The sequence below is a fragment of the Alligator sinensis genome, unplaced genomic scaffold (assembly GCF_000455745.1).
Source record: "Alligator sinensis unplaced genomic scaffold, ASM45574v1 scaffold57_1, whole genome shotgun sequence".
Taxonomy (NCBI): Eukaryota; Metazoa; Chordata; order Crocodylia; family Alligatoridae; genus Alligator; species Alligator sinensis.
The window spans coordinates 90,977-109,912 of NW_005842688.1; the positions used below are offsets into that span (position 1 = coordinate 90,977).

The 18,936-nt window shown below is 43.1% G+C and overlaps 1 protein-coding gene across 1 annotated transcript in view; it reads right to left on the reverse strand.

The window, feature by feature from the left end:
- CSTF3 (cleavage stimulation factor subunit 3) overlaps nucleotides 1–18,913 on the reverse strand; it is a 78,895-nt gene extending 59,982 nt beyond the window's left edge. Inside the window, exons 1-3 of the mRNA XM_006033977.3 lie at nucleotides 18,758–18,913; nucleotides 3,949–4,050; nucleotides 3,722–3,817 (exon numbers count right to left, since the gene is read on the reverse strand). Of these exons, the coding sequence (XP_006034039.1) occupies nucleotides 3,722–3,817; nucleotides 3,949–4,050; nucleotides 18,758–18,787 (228 nt within the window). The 5' untranslated portion in view covers nucleotides 18,788–18,913. The remainder of the gene's footprint in view (nucleotides 1–3,721; nucleotides 3,818–3,948; nucleotides 4,051–18,757) is intronic.
- Nucleotides 18,914–18,936: the final 23 nt, after the last annotated feature.

The window sequence follows — 18,936 nt, forward strand, 5'->3', positions numbered from 1 at the left end:
ATAGACCTACATGTGGATTTATGGAAGCAGCATGGTAGTTGTCCTTTTGTTGAAAGGCATCAAGGGGAACTCTTGACAATTTGAGGGTTTTAACAGTTGAAAAGAGAGAAATGATAGACTCGATCATTGGAGTAACTATTACTGTGCCATATCATTTTGAAAAAGAAGGCAGAATATATTAGCAAGTGACTTTTTTCAGCTTGCTACACAGCATTCAAAATAGTTTACATAAAGCCATGTTGTCAACAAATCCCTAAACCAAACTGCATTATCACAAACCCTAAATTGTCAAATACCAATCCCTAAAAATATTTTTGACAGTTACTCATTTCTCCCATTCCCTTAAGTCAGGGGATCTCAAACTTTGCGATACTGTGACCCCCCAGTGGCCGCTCAATGTAGGGGGGTCGTGCCCGCGTGGTGGCAAAAGTGCAAGTGCCAGCAGCAGAAGTGGAAGTGCCAGCGGCGCACAGGTTTGCGACCCCCTAAGTTGCTCACGAGACACAAGGAGAGCAGTTGCGACCCACAGTTTGAGAATCCCTGTCTTAAGAAGCTTCCCTACTGTAGTTTTGGAAACAGGTGACATATTTTAGTAGGGTTTACATCTAGCAAAGAAAACTGGAAAAAGAGAAATAAAGGGACAAGCAGGTAGAAAAAGAAAAGATGTGTCTACAGTAGACTCAACTACGTGTGATTTTGACATGGATATAAAAAGTGCACAAAAAATAACCAATTACTGAAGACAAAAGGAAATTTTAAAATAAATGTTAAAGGTATATGTGACTTCCATAAAGCTTAAAAGGCTTTTACCCCTCACCTTTTTTTTTTTTTTTTTAGGTTTAACAAAGACATTCACTAGTGTTAACGGCCACTTGCAAAAGAATTGTTTTCCACTTTTTGCTTCTCAGTGATGCATAAAAGCAAACTATAAATAATTTTTTTTAAAGAGGAAAAATGTTATGTTTGTGTTTTTAGATTAATCATCATATCTGGCCTTTGAGGAAAGGTGTAGGCTAAGGATGACCAAAGACCTCAGAATTTTAGACAGACTCAACATGTCCAGTTCCAGGCTGGAAAGGGCTTCTTTTCTGGACCATCCTACAGAAACTTTCAATCAAAACAGAAAGACTAAACTGGTAATTTCTGACAGGATCAAAACAATTAACAAGCAGAAAAGAAGTTTTAGGGTTCTCTCTCTCTCATAAAGCAGCAATAAAGAAACCTCAATCTAACTCTTCTAGTCCATCTCAGGTCACCCTAACAAACTTGTCTTGAGTAAATTTCAACTACACTGCTCAAAACATTTGAGAATAGTTCCATTTGAATTTGATCTAAGGCCTTAGATTACGAGCATACAAGAAACATTGTAAAGCAACACTTTGGCAATACCGCCAAGTAATCTGATTTACATGTTTATTTTTTTTTCCAAATGAGACAGTTGAAATGGACAAAAATAATCCATTTCACATAAAATAATGCCTAAAAAATGAACTTATAGTACTGAAAAGGCCAAATCAAACACTGTAGGTTTTCTAGTTCTATTACTCTGTAAGCAGTTACAGAAAAAGCAAGAAAGAAAGACTGCAAGCCAAATTTGAAAACAGAATTTTGGTTTAAACATGTAAGTTTGCTTGATGTGTAACATATTCAGGACCCGTGTGCCAAAACACTACAATCTACACATGGAATTTTCCATCTTTTTAATGAAAAAATTCTACATCCCATTTATACTCTAGGTAAAATATGGTTAAAATACACCATAAGCATCTCCAGAATTACTTACTCTATGCCAAATCACATTACAGCAATACTCAGTTTATGTACCTTGTTGGAGGAAAAGCTCATCTTCTTTTGTACCCTAAACAGTTATGGTCAACCTCTGAACCACACAGCCATGTCATCTGACCCATGAGACTCCATACAGGTCCAGAAATTTGGCAGAGGGAGAGCGGAATCTGGCATTAATTGCTGCTCCTGTGTTGTCAAGTTTCTGGACCCGTGGGAAGCCTCACAGGCCAGGAAACATGGTCCTGTCCAGAACATGGCAAGTGGGTCATTCCACAGCCACATCCAACAAAAGGTAACACACCAGTATAGAGATGGTGCCCTGGGTTGGTCTGCGGGCATCAAGTATGCATGGAATCTGGCCTACGGACTGTCATTCATCCAACCCACAGGGTTAGAAGGTTGGGCACACTGCCCTAAACTAACTGATCTTCATGCTGGTAAATACTCCTGGATTTTCCGTTAAATTAAAGGTATTGTTAAAATTTGGAAGAAATAATCTTGTCATAATAGCTGTGCAAAAGTTAAAAGAAAGATGTGGCGTGAGATTTCTGAAAAAACGCAAGAGCAACTTCTGGTGAAAGATCTATAAGGCAGCACAGAGATTAGGAGGTCTCATTTACCTGTCTTAGGGAGATATTAATGGTATTAATTATATTAATATTTTAGGGAGCTTACTAGCTCTAAACTACTCCCAGAGAATAAGATACTTTGCAAAACCCTGAGCTAAGGGCTAGATCTAGCAACCAGATATGCGTGGGTGGGAAAGGCCAGCTAATGAACCCAAATGTGGGATCTAAACCTAAAAAGTGAGAGGAAAACTCATAACCTGATGTTGGTTTCTACACACTACAGATATGCATTCTATCAACAACACTAAACTCTCCAACTTATAAAATATGAAAGGGCCATGTGTAGGATATATTAAGGATTAATGCTGAAATATGTTTTGCACTTTACACCCAACTATAAGCAGCAATACATCCAATTAATGTGCAATTACAATGGACTTCCCATGGTTCCTATCTTTTTTGTATTACCTTTAGAATATCTATCTATCTAAAAGGTTCAGCTTTGTGGCTTGTTACTCTGACTGCTGCTACTTCAGCGAATTCCAGATAAAACATTTTTTTCTTTAAGAAGAGGCTCAGCTAACATTACTTCCCTCAGGAATAAACCTTTCTGAATCTGAAGAGTTGAATTTGTGGAAGATTTCTCTCTATTTTTAAAAACTTAAAAAAAAATGCCTATGAAAAGCATGTGCATAAGCTATCAAATAGAAACAAAATGTTAAAAAAATAAAAAGAATGTCATGGCATCATTAAATAAATATTAGACTAATCTATGTAAGTGGGAGCAAAAAAGCATCTGTGGTTTAGACATAACAGAATAGTTATATAAACTCTCGTAAATTTGCTGGCTTTAAGATTTAGTCATTGCTTATGAAAAACCATGCATTTTCAAGAACTGTAATATCAGAAATCTTCCCTCCCACACCCTTCTGGCAAAAACTATATTGAGAAACATTCAAAATACACTAGGAAGCAAAATTATTAAAGATCCACACACTCATAAAAACCATTCAAATAAGTTGTACGTATGAACAAAAAAAATGAGTTCTAAATAAATGACACAGGAGGCAATAAATTGACACATGACAAGTAAATAAAAGGCTAAAGCACTCCAATACCATTGAAACTGTTTTAATGTTGTTGCAATTCCATAATGCAACAATCATCAACTCATAAAAAGACCCAAATATTTTAGAATTCATTTTAATTATTCCTTTGCACCTATTTTACAAAATAAAGGCAAGATATGTTTAATGCCCTCCTTTACCTCTATTTGTTTATGTACCTAACTCAGTTACGTTCATCAGAATGTAAGCTTAAACTTCTCTTAAATGTTATATAAGAAAGAATGTTAAAATATTAACCTCTGCTTCAATGTACAGTTTCCAGAATCTGCCAGAACTGGGGAACTGGGCAACAAGACGTTCATAGGTCTTCCGTGCTTTGTCTATAGGTTGATTCTAAAAAATTGAAAATCAAAACAGCATTTACAGTATTATGATTTATGTAAATGTATATATTGATTTTACTCCAGAACCAAATAGTGTGAGTGGACCCATAGATAAGGAAATTTAATCCTATGTCACTAAACCTGTGCCTCTCGAATGAGAATGCTCCAAGCGTCAAGGTCATATGGATTTTCTTCTAATTTCTTTTCGGCCTTTTTCACTTTTTCTGGGACATATTCAGCAGCCTAAAAAAAGAACCAAAAAAAACAAACAACAAAACAAACAAAAAACAAACAAACAAAAAAGCAAAGGCATAAGATTACACATAGCAGTCAAGAAGCCCAATGCCAGTTATTTCATGCGTGCTAAATATCTCTGAACATACAAAAATACCTTGCCATTTTAGAAGATACACTGAAAGAGAGCATTTTTTAATGCAAAGCAAGTTCTCAATGCATTTACAACGCCCTACTCAGTAGCAAAGTACTGAATACGTAAGAGTGAATTCTACTTTTAATTTTTATGTATCTTATGAGCCAGAAAACAGTTCAAGTTACAAAAATAGCATGCCCATACTGCACGTACTATAAGCAGTGTATTTTCTACATCATAAAATGCTATAGATCTGACAAGATTGTTGAGCATGGACAATACTATCATAAAAGCAGACTTTGATATGAGTGAAGATGTAATTTTATTTCATTCCCTCACTCACTTTTCCACAGATGTAATTTCACAGGCCTGCATGCAATTTGAGAACTGTATTTTCCTTCATGTTTTCTTCTTAGGAAAGCCTAAAATAATTCAGTTTAGAGTTTACAAGCTCCAAGCTTTATAGCTGTTTTGTTCTGCTGGCATAGCCATGATTACATCAATTCTTTAAACCAGAGGTTAGCTTATTCTCTCTGCTGCAAGAGAGGAGGCATCCCCATGATCTTACTGCCTGCCTTTTTTTATCTGTTGGCTTTCCAACCTCTACCGATTCCTGGGAGGTGTGAGCTAGCAGAAGGGACTGGATAATAACCAGCAGCCTGCAGTGGCACAAAGGTTGCCAACCCTTTCTTTAAGCCAGCCAGGGTGCTGGTAGATTTTTTTGGGGGGGCAGACACCCCAAAAAAACCAAAACAAAAAAAACATGCTTTACCAGAAGCAGCATCACATTAATTTGACCGTGTTCCGCAAGGTCTGTATAGATCAGGTGCTTCAGTGGGGCTTTTTAGCGTTTTTATCTAAAGATGATTCAATCAACTATTAGATAAATGTGCCATAAAAACCCTGAAGTGCCTGATCTATACAGACATTGGGCAAGCCGGGTCCAGCTAAACAAGATGTCTCTTCTGTGCTCAGCACGGGCACATGCAGAGTTTAAAATAAAGCGCTGGTTTGTTTGGGGTTTTGTTTTGTTTTTTTTTTTTTTGGGGGGGGGGGGGGAATACATCTGTAAGCAGCCCCAGTGCGCACCTATAAATTTAAGGAAAACATGGTAAGTTTAGTAACAATTTTTCCAATTGTTCCATCAACGTTACATTAGCAACAACGAACACACAGACTTTTGTAAGGGCCAACAGTAAAACGAACCCTTGAAAGTGCACCCTTTTTTGCTGCAGCTCTGTTTAAGTGAGGTAATTACAAGTTTTCTTTACTAGGACAGAGTCTTAAAATAATCTGATACATTTCCAAAAACAAGATAGACTTAAACTTTCAGATAGACAAACTTTAACCCAAGCACTGGACATTTCAGTATGATTCATGCGTACGAGCGACAGGGGTTATAACAAATAGCTTGACTTTATTATTAAAAAAAAAGTTTATTTTAGTTGGGGTTTTTTAAAGCTATCTATCCTGCAATCTGAAATGTACACTTTTGTATATTTAAATACCTGACAACTGAACATACAGAAAATTGTAGTACTAGATAAGAAACAAAAACAAATTTATATACTGTGAACTAGGCATAAGATGAACTGAAATCCATACTAGTACAAACCTAGAATGGCAAAAAATGTGATGCTTGGTTATGAAAATAGCCATCATCTCTCCTTACGAACCAAAAGGGGTTCATTTATAACCATTACTAAAGCAAAAGTCCAACACTAATCAAGGATGGATACTAAGGCTGTGTGAACCTTCAGTCGCTGACTCGATTCAGTGGAGATTGGGCCCGATTCAGCAGCAAAATCTCCGAAACCAAATCGAATCAGGAGACCCTTTAATCTCTCCGAATCAAATAGGAAGCCTCCGAATCAATACAGAGAGATTCGATGATTCAGACATAGGCATAGCTTTAAATTTGTTTCTCTACATATCTCAAGGTACCAGGCAGCTTGTGAATGCTGAGATACTGGGGCAGATGGAGCGTCCCACAGGAGCAGGGGGGAGGGAAGGATGGGGGGTGTTGTCCCCAGTGCACTTGGCAGTGTACCCAGAAGTGGACCAGAAGCACTTCCAGTCCACTTGCAGGCCTGCTGCAGAGCACGCGTGGGGGACACCCCCCAGCTCAGCGACTGGTGCCTTCTGGGTCTGGGGGGAGCACCTGGGGTCCCCTGTGCACTTGGCAGCAGACCCAAAAGTGGACCAGAAGCATTTCTGGTCCACTTCCAGGTCCCCTGCTGAGCATGTAGGGCGCCTGCCCTGCGCTCCTGTGAGACACTCCATCCGCCCCACCATCTCAGCGTTCTTGAGCCGTGCCTGGTACATCAAGGTATGTAGAAAAACATTTAAAGCCGCGTCTACGGCCGAACCACTGATTCTCCGCATCAGCAGCGTATCTTCAGATTCGGATTTCGCCGAATCAAATACAGCCCAATTCACACACCCCTAATGGACACGTACATTTGGAGCTGTATGCAAAAGGCAGAAACTCTCCTGTTCCGTTATGTTCGAATGAGCTGACAACAATGCAAACATCTACCTCTCCAACTTTACCACTACCTCATTGAGGGTTAAAGATAAAGCAGTTTTGCTTAATTTTAATTGTTCACACAACACACAGAATTTAAGTACACCCCAGGGAATTAGGCAATTATGTGCCCGCATAATTTTGTGCACAAAACATATGACTGCACATAGTCACCTAATATCGTGCAATTCCCTGGGATGTAGCTGGTGTGTGGAAAGGGGAGCTCCTGCTGGCAGGAATGGGGGATTGGCATGGGGGTGTGTGTGGGGTTTGTGGGTGGGTATGGCCCCCCCACCACACAGTGCACAGCCCGTCTCCAGCAGCAGCAGGTCCTCGGGGCACTCCCAGCTAGGGCAAGCAGAGCCCCCGGCAGTGTATGGTTCCAGTAAATCCTAGGGGCTGCACATGGCTCCCGCCTGCAGTGCTGCAAGCCCCACACGCTGGCACGGAGCCAGCCTGGTCTGGTCCAAAGGCATGCACCAGCAGGCTGGGCCAGCTCCGTGTTGCCATGTGCAGCCCCCAGGATTTGCTGGAGCTATGCACTGCGGGGGGGCTCTGCCTGCTCTGGCCAAGAGCACCCTGAGGACATGCTGCCTGCTACTGCCACCAGCAGTGGGGGCTTTGTGTGGGGGAGTTGGAGGAGGGCATGCGGCAGCGTGGGCTGTACTTGGGGGAGAGAGTGGGGGTTGCAGCAGGCGAGGCGTGGCATATGGCGAGGAAAGCTGTGCTGGGGGACCCACACCCCCCCACAAACCCTATACACCCCCCCCACACATACACATAAAGTACCTGCATATATTTCTAAAAAAGGTTCAAATAGAATTATATTTAGTTTGATTTGTAAGAAAAATAAAAATTGTGTACAATTTTGATTTTTTCTGCACATAATTCCCTGGGATCCATCTAAGAGCTGCTGCCTTTGCAATGTGACAGGGATGTTAGCTGCCCTTTGGAAATGTTCCCCTCAAATGCCTCTGTGTCTACATCCTTTACTGTACTGCAATACACCACCAGAAGAATTTAGTAGTCTATGTGAATCAGCTGACATCCCTGTCACATACCATGCCACCCCACCCCTAGCATAGTTATTCAAAAGAATACAAATTCCAGGTAATATTAACTAGGTCTTGAACCAAGAAAAGAACAGGGACTCCTGCTAAAATGATCTGCATAAGACTCTGCAAACCCCAGTGGAACACTGCAAGTTCTTCAAGTTGACTAGAAAAGCAAATACACAGGCTTGGCAGGATTCGATTTTCATCGCTAAACGTTAATTTCACCTCACATACACAGACCAATGAAAATAAATATTTCCACTGGTAATAACTGAAATGTATAGAAAGAGGACATAAGAAAAAAAAAATCTGGGACAAGGGTAAGGAAATCCAGGACAGGGTGCATGAAAATGCAGGACATGAAAAAGCTACCTGACTACATATTTGAAACACACTTCCCAATTTAAGCCAAGATCTAGTTACAAATATTACTAATACACAAACTAGGACTGAATTAATGATAAAGGAATATATTACAAAAATTCTATGCACAATGTATTCCAAATTCAAAAGGAAGCTACGTAAAACCTTTGGAGAGGAAAGCTTCCAAAGCATAGACAACTGAATACTAGAAACTTTATCCAGAAACAAAACATGACCAAAATTGAAGCTGAAGTCAAATTAGACTGCATTAACAAAGATATTTTTAATCAACAATTTACTACTAGGAAATTGTTACTTACTTTGACAATACTATTTTTAACTTAAGCCAAGTAAAATTTGTTAGTCTAGCAGGGGTTCCCAAACTGTGGTATGTGTATCCCTGGGGTATGCAAGATATATCTGGGGGATACATGGGAGAAACTGTAAAGGTGGAATTAATTTTCATTATAATAAATTGGCATTTAAGGGGTTAAAATATAAAACATGCTGGTAGTTTATATTTGGAAGGGGGTTTGCAATAAGAAAAAGTTTGGGAACCTCTGGTCTTAGACTACACAAGCGTAAAGAAAAGGTATTGTGCTATTTTTTTCCATGGAGATTAAGTTTGCGTTTACTTTCCAAGCACTCCACAATATATTGCACAAACAAAGCTCTTCTGGTGTAGGTGGACCAATGTTAGCAAAATTACTTTGTTTCAGAGTACATATACTATTATTAGCTTTTCACTCTGTAGGTAGGTATGTCCATAAAACTACAGTTTTACCCATACAACCACATTCACATTAAATGGATTCTGGCAGCACAGCTTCCTTAGAAGTGATCTGTTACTGATGAGGACAACTTTGCCAGCAGAAGGCCCCAAAAGACATAGCCCCTGTCTCTAAATTAGTCTGTAGGCTGATGGCTGTACCAGAAATGCACAATCCCAAACAATGTTGCACTATTTTCAGGAAAATGATGCAAGACCACTCTAAAATTTGGGTAAGAGAAGAAAAACAACCTCCACTGGGTTTGCAGCTGGGTGTTTTGGGGGTGGGGGTATTGTCCTTGCAAATAAAAATAACTCAAGTCAATTTGATTTTTTTCAAAACAAAGCAAAATTTTACACATCCAACACAAGCTACATAGAGCAGGTGTGTAAAATCAGTCCACTACAGCAAGGTAAACAGATTATATACTGTACACTAATCCAGCAAAGCTGAAATCAATGGATTGTTCTGTTTGGTACTGGGGGGGGAAAGGAGGAGGAGGGTATGCTTATGCTAGCTTCAGTGAAGGCAGTTTCAAAATGACATACTACTGCCAAGTGTTGGGATGGCTGCTGCAGCCATGTAAATCCAGGAAAAATGCCAAAGGTTACTGGACCAATTGTATAGTTGAGAGATGCAGGCAAGATTTCAAGTACCAACTACTCTTCCTCATTTGTGAAATGATACCGGTACCTAAAATGTTGTCTAATGTCATACAATTGACCAATTATAAAAAGGTGTCATAAAAGTGATTAAAGGAGCATTTAAAAGGCACGAATGTCTGAAATATTGTACCCACTATAGTTAGAATCAGAGTATAGAAAAGATTTACTTTTTTGCATGATGTACAACTCTATATAATCAAGTGTCTCCTGTATATTCAATGTAACCCCCATCCAGAAATGGTAATGTAAACTTTTCACCAAGTTATTCCACTGTATTTCATAAAATTATTCAGCTGTATAGTTTCAGCCATGCTTAACGTCTGCAGTTTCACAGTCCAAATTGGTCAGTCCAATTCTGGTGTGCTGCTTTGGTCTCCGACACATTACATTTAATACCGGATTAACAGGTTAATCATGCCTTAAATTGTAATTGGCCACATATGCAACTCAATTCAAGGAATGATAATGAAATAAACAAGCTACCAAGTTATTCCCCATATAACAGAACACATGTGGCTTGTTTTTATCATGCCTTAAATTGAAAGTGTGGCCAAGACCCGTCAAAACCCCACACGATGCCCAGCTGAGTACCACAAGGGTTCTGACAGGTCCACATTTACGGGGAGCTGCTGCAGCCCAATACCAGACTTGCTGTGTATTGGGAGCTGTATAAACTCTATGCATCACCCAGCCAAATAGCACATAAGATTTTGACAGGTCTAGTGTGGCAGGTCAGGATACACAAGAGCTGGGAATCAAGAATTAGTTCCCATCGCATCTTAAAGTCTGTCAGGGGCCTTTCATACGGAAAAGTAGAAGGTAACAACCTTGGTGAGGCATTTACTGTAAAACCACAACAACTGGCAGTGACAAGCAACTGTTGTATTCAAAATTTCTGTAGTTCTTCCAAATGGCTTACTCTAAAGACCCTTTTAAAAAGGTTACATAACATCTGAACTCAACTTGAGTCTGCAAGAGATGCCAAACGCTACATGCTAAACATGCTCCACTGTGTCCAGTCACCTTCAAGGAAAATAGGAGGAATATCTACCTCTGCAATATCACAAAGAGCAAATCTAACAATTTACCCTTGGTTTTTGTGATGAAATGGATTTCACGGGGCATAAAAAGATCAGAAGGCAAAGTGTCATTTCAAATTGAAATTAAATTTATATTTGGTGAAAACATGTTTGGCCTTTTAAAACTACCTATTTTGAGAGTACATCAACTTAAAACAGCTCTCAAAATTGACTGTTTAAGTTTCCTTAAAACCACTTCAAGTAAACACTGAATGAAGACTACATGAACAAGAATAGGGAGCCTACAAGCAAAATGCCAGCTAGTTAGCATTTTCAGATTTTAGCTTAAATTAGCTTTCCATATTAATAATATCAATTTCACTTTACCTTACTATTCATTAACCACTGGAGATGTTAGCTGGACACAATGCATAGTCCTACATAGGCTACAAGGTAGAGTTAAGGCCACTGACAGTATAATTAAAGCAATAAACTAGCTTTTCAGTCACTAAGTGCTATCCTACACAGTTTTCGTACAGATATAATTATGACTATATACCAAAAAAAAATCTTTTCTGTGTACAACTGGTTCTAAACCAATGTAAATCAATAATTCATACCTTAATTATACCATGAAATTTTTTTTATTTCTAAGAAAGGGACTGTATGGAATAAATGGGTTCCCACCCACTACTTCATACACACTGAACTAGAAAAAAGGCACTCAACTCCAAAACACATTTCCAGACAGACTGCTCTTCCAGAATACCTACAGTACTTTAAATCCATGGTCTACTCTATTCTGGTATAGCTGATGGTACAGATAAGCCTAACTCTGTTGTCTCAGTTAAGTGCACATTACTTCAGGTACAGACTGCATCCCCACAAAACTGGAAAAACATCCCCTGCTTGTATCTCTCTCCAAGTTGAACATAGTTAAAACTATACCACTGTTCACACAATTCAGAACTCAACTAATTTAACATAACTGAAAGCCCCACCTCTGTCTTCCAAGACTGGGCCATGATGGGTAAAAATACTATTTTTGTACATAGGCCATAACCAAAAATGAGACCTGCAGGCAATCTAGCCCAACCCCATACAAACAGCTCTCTTCCTCTGTATTTTGATATCCTAACAAAATCTGGCTTTAAAGTAGCTCAATGTAAAGGCTCAAAACTTATCTGGAATAGCCTTCCAGTTGATATCTCAACGTTGTATCATAACCAGGACCTGGTTACAAACAGTTTGTTTACTTATTAAATCAAATAATGTCTGCATAATCAGGCCAGAAACTTCAATACTCCATGATACCCATTCCTCCAAACTGCATAATACCTCATCCCATCCAAAGGAATGTCACAGTCCCTCATCCCATCCAAAGGGAGACTCTTCTGTGTATTTGCCTTTCAAATGCCTCACCTACACAATTCTACAAGTTAAGGTTTGCTTTCAATGTTACACTTTGCAGAAAATAGTTTTCTGAATTAAACAGTATTTCTGGCTCCTTTTAAAAATCAAGCTAAGTAAATTTATTAAATCCTGCATGCAGAATCTATTAGTGAAGGTCAAGCAAAGCAATTCCAATAATAGTATGTTTAATAGCATTTGATCCACAGGCTGCTGAATGCTTGTGCAAGTAGGGAAGCAGCACAGGACGGAGCCACGAGCAGTTTGTCTAGGTGGCGTGGGGACAGGGCCATGGCTCCCACCGCTATGTGCACCCCCAGATCTCTGTGAGGGGCAAGGGCAGGCTGCTGCTGCGGGCTGGGGCCACTGGTGGCATTGGGCTTTTCCCGGCAGGGGGCTGGGCCAGGGTTGCGTTTGGGACGGGCAGCGGCGGTGCTGGAAGGGTGGTTGAGGGGGTAAACCATGGCGAATTTTGGAGTGGCTGTAGCCTACCCCATAGCCCCCCTACTCCAGCACCGCCACAGCCTTCCCCAAGCGCAGCCCCGGCCCAACCCCCTTGCTGAGAAGAGCCCAGTGCTACCCCCAGCAGCAGCCCACCCTTGCCCCACACACAGATTCAGGGGCACACACCCTCCATGGCTCCCCCGGGGATGTGCATAGCAACAGGATCTGCCCTCCTGTCCCCATATCCCCTGGACCAGTCTCTCACAGCTTCCTCCTTCACCACACCCCCGCGAGGCAGCACCTGCCCCCGCCCCACTCCCTCCTTCACCACAGAGGCCTTGATCTAAGCCCCCCAACCCCTTCCCCCCCCCAATTTACCAGCCAGACACTGCTCTCCAAGCTGTTGGGCTGGCTGTATGCATGCTGTGGCTCTGTGCATGCACTTGACATTATCAGCCACATCAATCAGCCTTTTTTGGCTGCTAATAATATCAATTTTCCTTTTATTGGTACCGATACAATATGGACCGATATATCGGTGCACCTCTACTTACAGGTCATTTTACCCACACTGATCCATGCCTAAAGGCAATGTGAAAGCAAACAAATAAGTTTGTGGTAAAAGGCCATCTGACAGTCAAGACTAGCAGCAGACAATAGCTAGACAAGTGCTGAAATGGACTTACGCAGGATGCAGAACATGCTGGTGTAAAACCAGCCGTGATCCATCTCATAGGCAGCTCTCATCACAGAGCATCAAGAATACACTGACAACCTACACCCCTGAAAACATGATACATTCCAGCACTTAGAGTAGCAATTCTTAACCAGAGCGTTTTAGAACCCCGGGGTGCCTTGAGATGCTTTCAAGGGTGCCACAGGTCCCATCACGCAATGTTAGTACTGTAAAGGGTGTACGCACACCTAACAAGATAAACCCAGATATTTCAAGTAGGAATTCACATGAATTAAACACATGAATGACACGTGCTGCCAGCAGCTGGGGGAGCATAGCAGCGCTGGTGGCGGCGGGGGCACAGTGGTAGTAAGCGGGGAGCTCCTGCAGGCAGCCACGGCACTGCCCTGGCAGGGGGAGGGGGTAGTGGCAGTGATCGCTGACTGCCCACAGATGCCACTAGCGGTGTTGGGGGGGCCCGAGCAGAGACCGCCCACAGGTGTTAGCAGCACCTTTTCATAGGGGGTGCACCGCCATGCTCAGGGGGTGCACGTATGCATTGACAATGGTTAAAAACATTCTGACCTGTTGTGGTCTTTCCAAGTTCCCTGCAACAGAAGAACTGCTTAAAAAACAAATGAAAGCGAATAACTAGCATTTTCTAAAGGGTATGTTAATCAAACAAGGGGTGCCAGGAGTCTAAAAAGTTAAAAACCACTGACTTAGAGGTACCTGAAAGCTAAGGCACAGCCTAGCGCAGGGGAGGGCAATTATTTGGCCCCATGGGCCATGTAAGTAGTTCTGGGGAGCTGCTGCAGGACAGACAGTACCCCCTCGCAAGCCTCAACTCTGGCCCATACCACACCTGTTCCAGACTGGACCAGCCGGAACCCACTGCACAGCCCAGACCCTCACCCATTCCGGACCGCACACCCATGCTGAGCAGCAGCTGGGCACAAGCTGCTGCTCAGCACAAGGGAAAAGTGGCCCCTCCCCCTCACCACTGCCAGGTCCTTCTTGCTGCAGGCACCTGGAGCCCCCAGGCTGCCCTATAGCTCCTCTCTGCTGCCTCCAGGCCACCCAGCAAGGCAGCAGTGCAGAGGAGCCACAGAGCAGCCCAGGCACGGGTTCCAGGCAGCTGCAGCAAGAATGTCCTACTAGTGGTGAGGGAAGGGGCTACTTTTCCCCCACACCAAGCAACAGCTTCTGCCCAGCCACTGCTGTTGCTGCTGCTCAGCATGAGTGGGCGAGTCTGGACTAGGCCAGGGTCAGGGCTGTGCTGCAGGTCCCTACCAGTACCATGGGGCTGGGGCCAGCTGTGGCAGCAGCCAGAAGGAGCTGCTACCTTCTGGGCTGCCAAGAAAGGCAGTCCAGCTGCAGAACCATCCCAGCCCAGGGGGCAGCAGGATGTGCCATGGGCCAGATGGCGCCTGGGCCAAGCAGGACCAGAGGACCTGCTGCAGGCCAGACAAAGTCTCTCTATGGGCCAGATCTGGCCCACAGGCCATATTCTGCTCACTCCTGGCCCAGAGCATAGGTCAGCAACTCACACATCATGAGCTGGATCTGGCCTGCCAAACCAACACATCACCATTTTTTGAGTGGCAGGAGGATTCTGCAGCATTTGCACATGTACCAGCAGCGTTTCAACACCACGGTAAAGCAGGAGGGGCAGTAGCCACCCTGGGACTAACTTTCATTATTTCAGGCCATCGCTCAGGCCTACAGCAATCCTGTAACTAACTACTCTATAACATCCAAGGAGGAGGTAGCAAGTCTGAAGCTAGCACGCCACCCCCCCCCCCCCCCCCAAAAAAATCAGGAAGGTCTGATTGTTCCTCCACTTCACCTCAGTTCAGTAGAGATGGGCTGCAGTTGAGGATTACCAAATTCTTTAAACTGCAAATGAGAAAGGAAGTATAGCTGAGAACACAGACATGGAAGCAACCATCCCAAAAAGTAGGAAGACATAGTTTTGGAAGGTGGGGAAATTACGTTATTTCTATTTTTAATCTCAGGTATCTTTAGTTTTGAAAGGTATACTTCTTTTATCACTGAAATGGTAATCAGACATTCTATTTTGATCCAGATGATTGAAATAAAACCCTATTACATTCTCATCTCATGCACCACATTTACCTACATACCCCACAGGATCTTTTCCCAATATAATAAGCCTTCCGTAGTTGGGGTACTTGACTTAATCAGGGAAGCTGATTTTCTTTGCTGGAACTGAAGCATAGAGACACTGTGCTGCAAGATGGCTGCCAGTTTCTCTGGAACAGCAAGCAGAAGGGGCAGAGTCCAGCTATAACCCTTTCACATCAGCTCAAACTGACAGCAGTTTTTGACTGCTCGTTCTGGAAGAGTTCTTTTTCCCTATATCCACCTTCCAAAAACAAGATGCAGGTCTTATTTGGGGTCATGTGTCATATGAGAAAACTGTATTCAGAAACTTGGAAGTGGTAATCATAGATGCAGATAGTTCTGTTCTCAAAATTATTCCAAAACCCTGTGCAGTTGCAAACACCTAAGCAGCAGTTAAAATTTTCAGAAACAAATGGACAGAGGCATCCAAGTCACCTACATATTTTTTAAAAACTTATCCAACATGCTGAAAAAATGATACTCTTATCCTTCAACTAGATTCACAGGAAAAATCCTGTTTCTGCACACTGCCGCACTGAACTATGTTGTCCTTTATAGAAAACTGGTGGGTACACTAGCTTGGATTCAGTTAAACCAGGGATGACCAACCTATAGCACATGCACAAGTGGCACATGAAGACTCTGTGCAAGGAACACAGTAACTGGTTGGGAGACAGGGTGAAGAACAGGAAGAGCAGCAACAACTGGGCTGGGGGCAGGGACTGATATGGCAGTGGGGGTGGCATACATGCCCAGAAGGTAGAACGCCGTTGAGTTAAATGACCATGACTCAAAAACCACTTAGAATTCAGCAGAACAAGGAAAAGATTTTATTACTAACCTTCAAGACAAACTACACCTACCAAACTTCAAAACCTTACATGATTTAGGCCATAAACAACGCTCAAACTACATATGCGTAAAAATCCAATACATAAACACAGGAGCGAGCCTTGTCAACGCTAGATAGTTTTAAGAAAAGATTTTTAGTGATGCATCTAGTAGCAGAACTGGCTTGAGAGCTAGTGTAGACAAAAATTCAGACTGCTTTTTTACCATTGTATTGCACACATTTCTCAGCAGTCAAACTTGCGGTGGGTCCAAAAGGATTTCTTTTCAATGATTCCTTGAAATATACCATGCAAGTAAGTTAAGAATGCTCATTCAGGACTGGGGTTCTATAGATACCAAATGAAAATACTTTCCCCTCTTATAAAATCTCACTTATATTTAAACTAAAGTTGATAACTTCAACACACTTTCCACAAGGAATGATTTGTGAAATTTCTTTAGCATGAAAACCCTTTATCACAATAGTTTCTAAACTAGAGATCAAACTGAAAGTATGGTAACAAACGTCACTGAAATTCAAATGGAAAAGCTGGTCTCACACTATAAGTGAAGTTGCATACTTGGAAAGACTGGAAGCCATTGCTCTGTGGCATGGTCACACAAGAACAAGTATGCCAAGGTGGGTACCTTTAAGAACAGAACTATCTTCATTGTAAGCACAGTTTCTTAACAGTCTTGTAGCGGAAGAAAGAGACAAAAGTCATGGTCCAGTAATACCATGTTTTCTTGCATGCAACAGACCTTTCCCCAAAAACATCAGCTGCTGGAAATTAGGGTGCATGTTTTAAGCAAGAAAACATGGCAACAGCTTCTGAAGAATGAACCTCTACAGGGGCAAGAGTAATGCTGCTGTTAATGCACAGAGGGCAGCACAGTACGCATGTGGACTCCCTGGCTGCTGGCTGGAAAGTAGGAACCTCCCCTCCTCCAGTCAAGGAGGCTTTAGTTGCAGAAGCTGAGACACTTCTGTATTTCTTAAGTGATGCCAAGGTAGAGGCTAGGATCAGACCCTGAGCTAGCCTGGCAAGTGCTGCTGACTACCCACCTAGCTCAGGTTGAGAAGGAAAGAAGAGTTGGGCAACCTGCAACTACAGGATTAACAGAGCAGCCTTGATGTTTTTGCTCCACCCTTACTACAACTACCCGTGTTTTCCCGGGGGGGGGAGGGGACACGACGGACTGTTACTCACCTATATTTTCAAGGAAAGAGGGTTTTTTTTCAGCCTTTCATTAGAAAGGCAAGTATCTTATTTGGGGCATATTGTATATCAGAAAATACAGTATTTGCCTTCTCAGGTTAAGTTTCAGTAATGATGTATACATATTTCACAAACCTAAAAACACAATGAACTTTCGGAAACAATTTTGTTAATTTTTAAAGGAAAATGTTAATCGCTCTCCTGAATACCAAAACAGTGGGGTACTTAAGAAAGTACTATAGGAACAACTGCCCCAGATCCTGCCTTGGTACACAGGGGCATGTGGGAAGGGGACTGGGGGGGCAGGAAGCTAGAAGTTGGCACTTCCAGTTTGCCCTGGGTCCCCAATGTAGCCTTACACTACTGTTACACCACCAAAATCAGAATTGGTACAGGAGAACCAACATCCTATTACAGCAAATTTTACTTCTTGGAGGCATTTCCCTTGTGAACAGATTTAAATGGGAGAACCACTGCACTGTGAAAGGGATGAGATGAAGTCTGTTACATGGCCCTGCGGAAAGCCAACTGCCTTTGGTTTTTAAAACGGATCAGAATCTAGACACACCATATTTAAATAATGGATTTCCCCCATCCGGCAAACTAGCGCCCCTACAAGACGAGTGTGTTACTTAACACCAATGCTCGGCGCTTTACCCTCCGCTCTGGGGCAACAGTGGGAAAAGCTGACATAAAATTAGACCATTTCCCTGAAAGTGTCTAGGTGACAGCTAACATTCCAACAACACACTAGGTTCCCTGCCCTCAATTTCATTGCTGCTTCAGAAACCAAGCGTTTTCCCTCAACCCCAGAATAAGGCACTGTTCTGACAAGGAAGACCTCACACCACATTCAAATTAAAGCTGCACAGAAACCAGCTATGGAGTTGTTACACATTCCCCAGCACTAACTTGGCAGCCGGCTGACTCTTCCTATAGCCAGAGAGTTAGGGTGTGACAACTATTGGCACATGTGGCTGGTCCAAACCTACCAACCAGTTTCTGGTGTCAGATATTCAAGTGTAGCAGGGGACCCAAGGGAGGAAGTTTGCTGCTATTAGGGAAGGGGCGTGACAGCCAGAGTAGGTGGTGTCACATCTGGATGGTTTGCGGCTGGTTCACACACAACGCCAGCCCCCCCAGCTGTGGGGGAAGGGGGGGGGCGTGCCACACTCCCAGGCGCTGCAACACGCACCAGGTGGGGAAGTCTGAAGGCTGCCGGCAGAGGGAAGGGGCGAGGAAGCGAAACCAGTACCACTCTCCATTGTGTGGGCCACATCCAAGCCACCCCCCGCCCCGGTGCCACACCGGGGCAGCTTCCCCAGCTCGGCCCCAGCGGCTTCAAGCGCTGCGGGGACGGAACCTGCCCTCGGGGGCCGCAGCCCCGCTCCCGCCCGCGCATCGGACCCACCCGGCCGCGCCTCCGGGGGAGGGGGCCCAGGCCGCGCTCACCTGGTCGCCAGTGCCTCCTTCTCCGGACATGGCGAGTTAAAACGGGCCCCACCCCCCCCCCGCAGCGATTAAAAGAAAAAACCCTCTTTAAAATCCGGCTGCTGCCGTCGCCCCTGCCACCCCCGCGGCTCCCCAGGCCCCGCCAGCCGCCGCCGCCGCCTGCAGCAGCCCAGGGAACA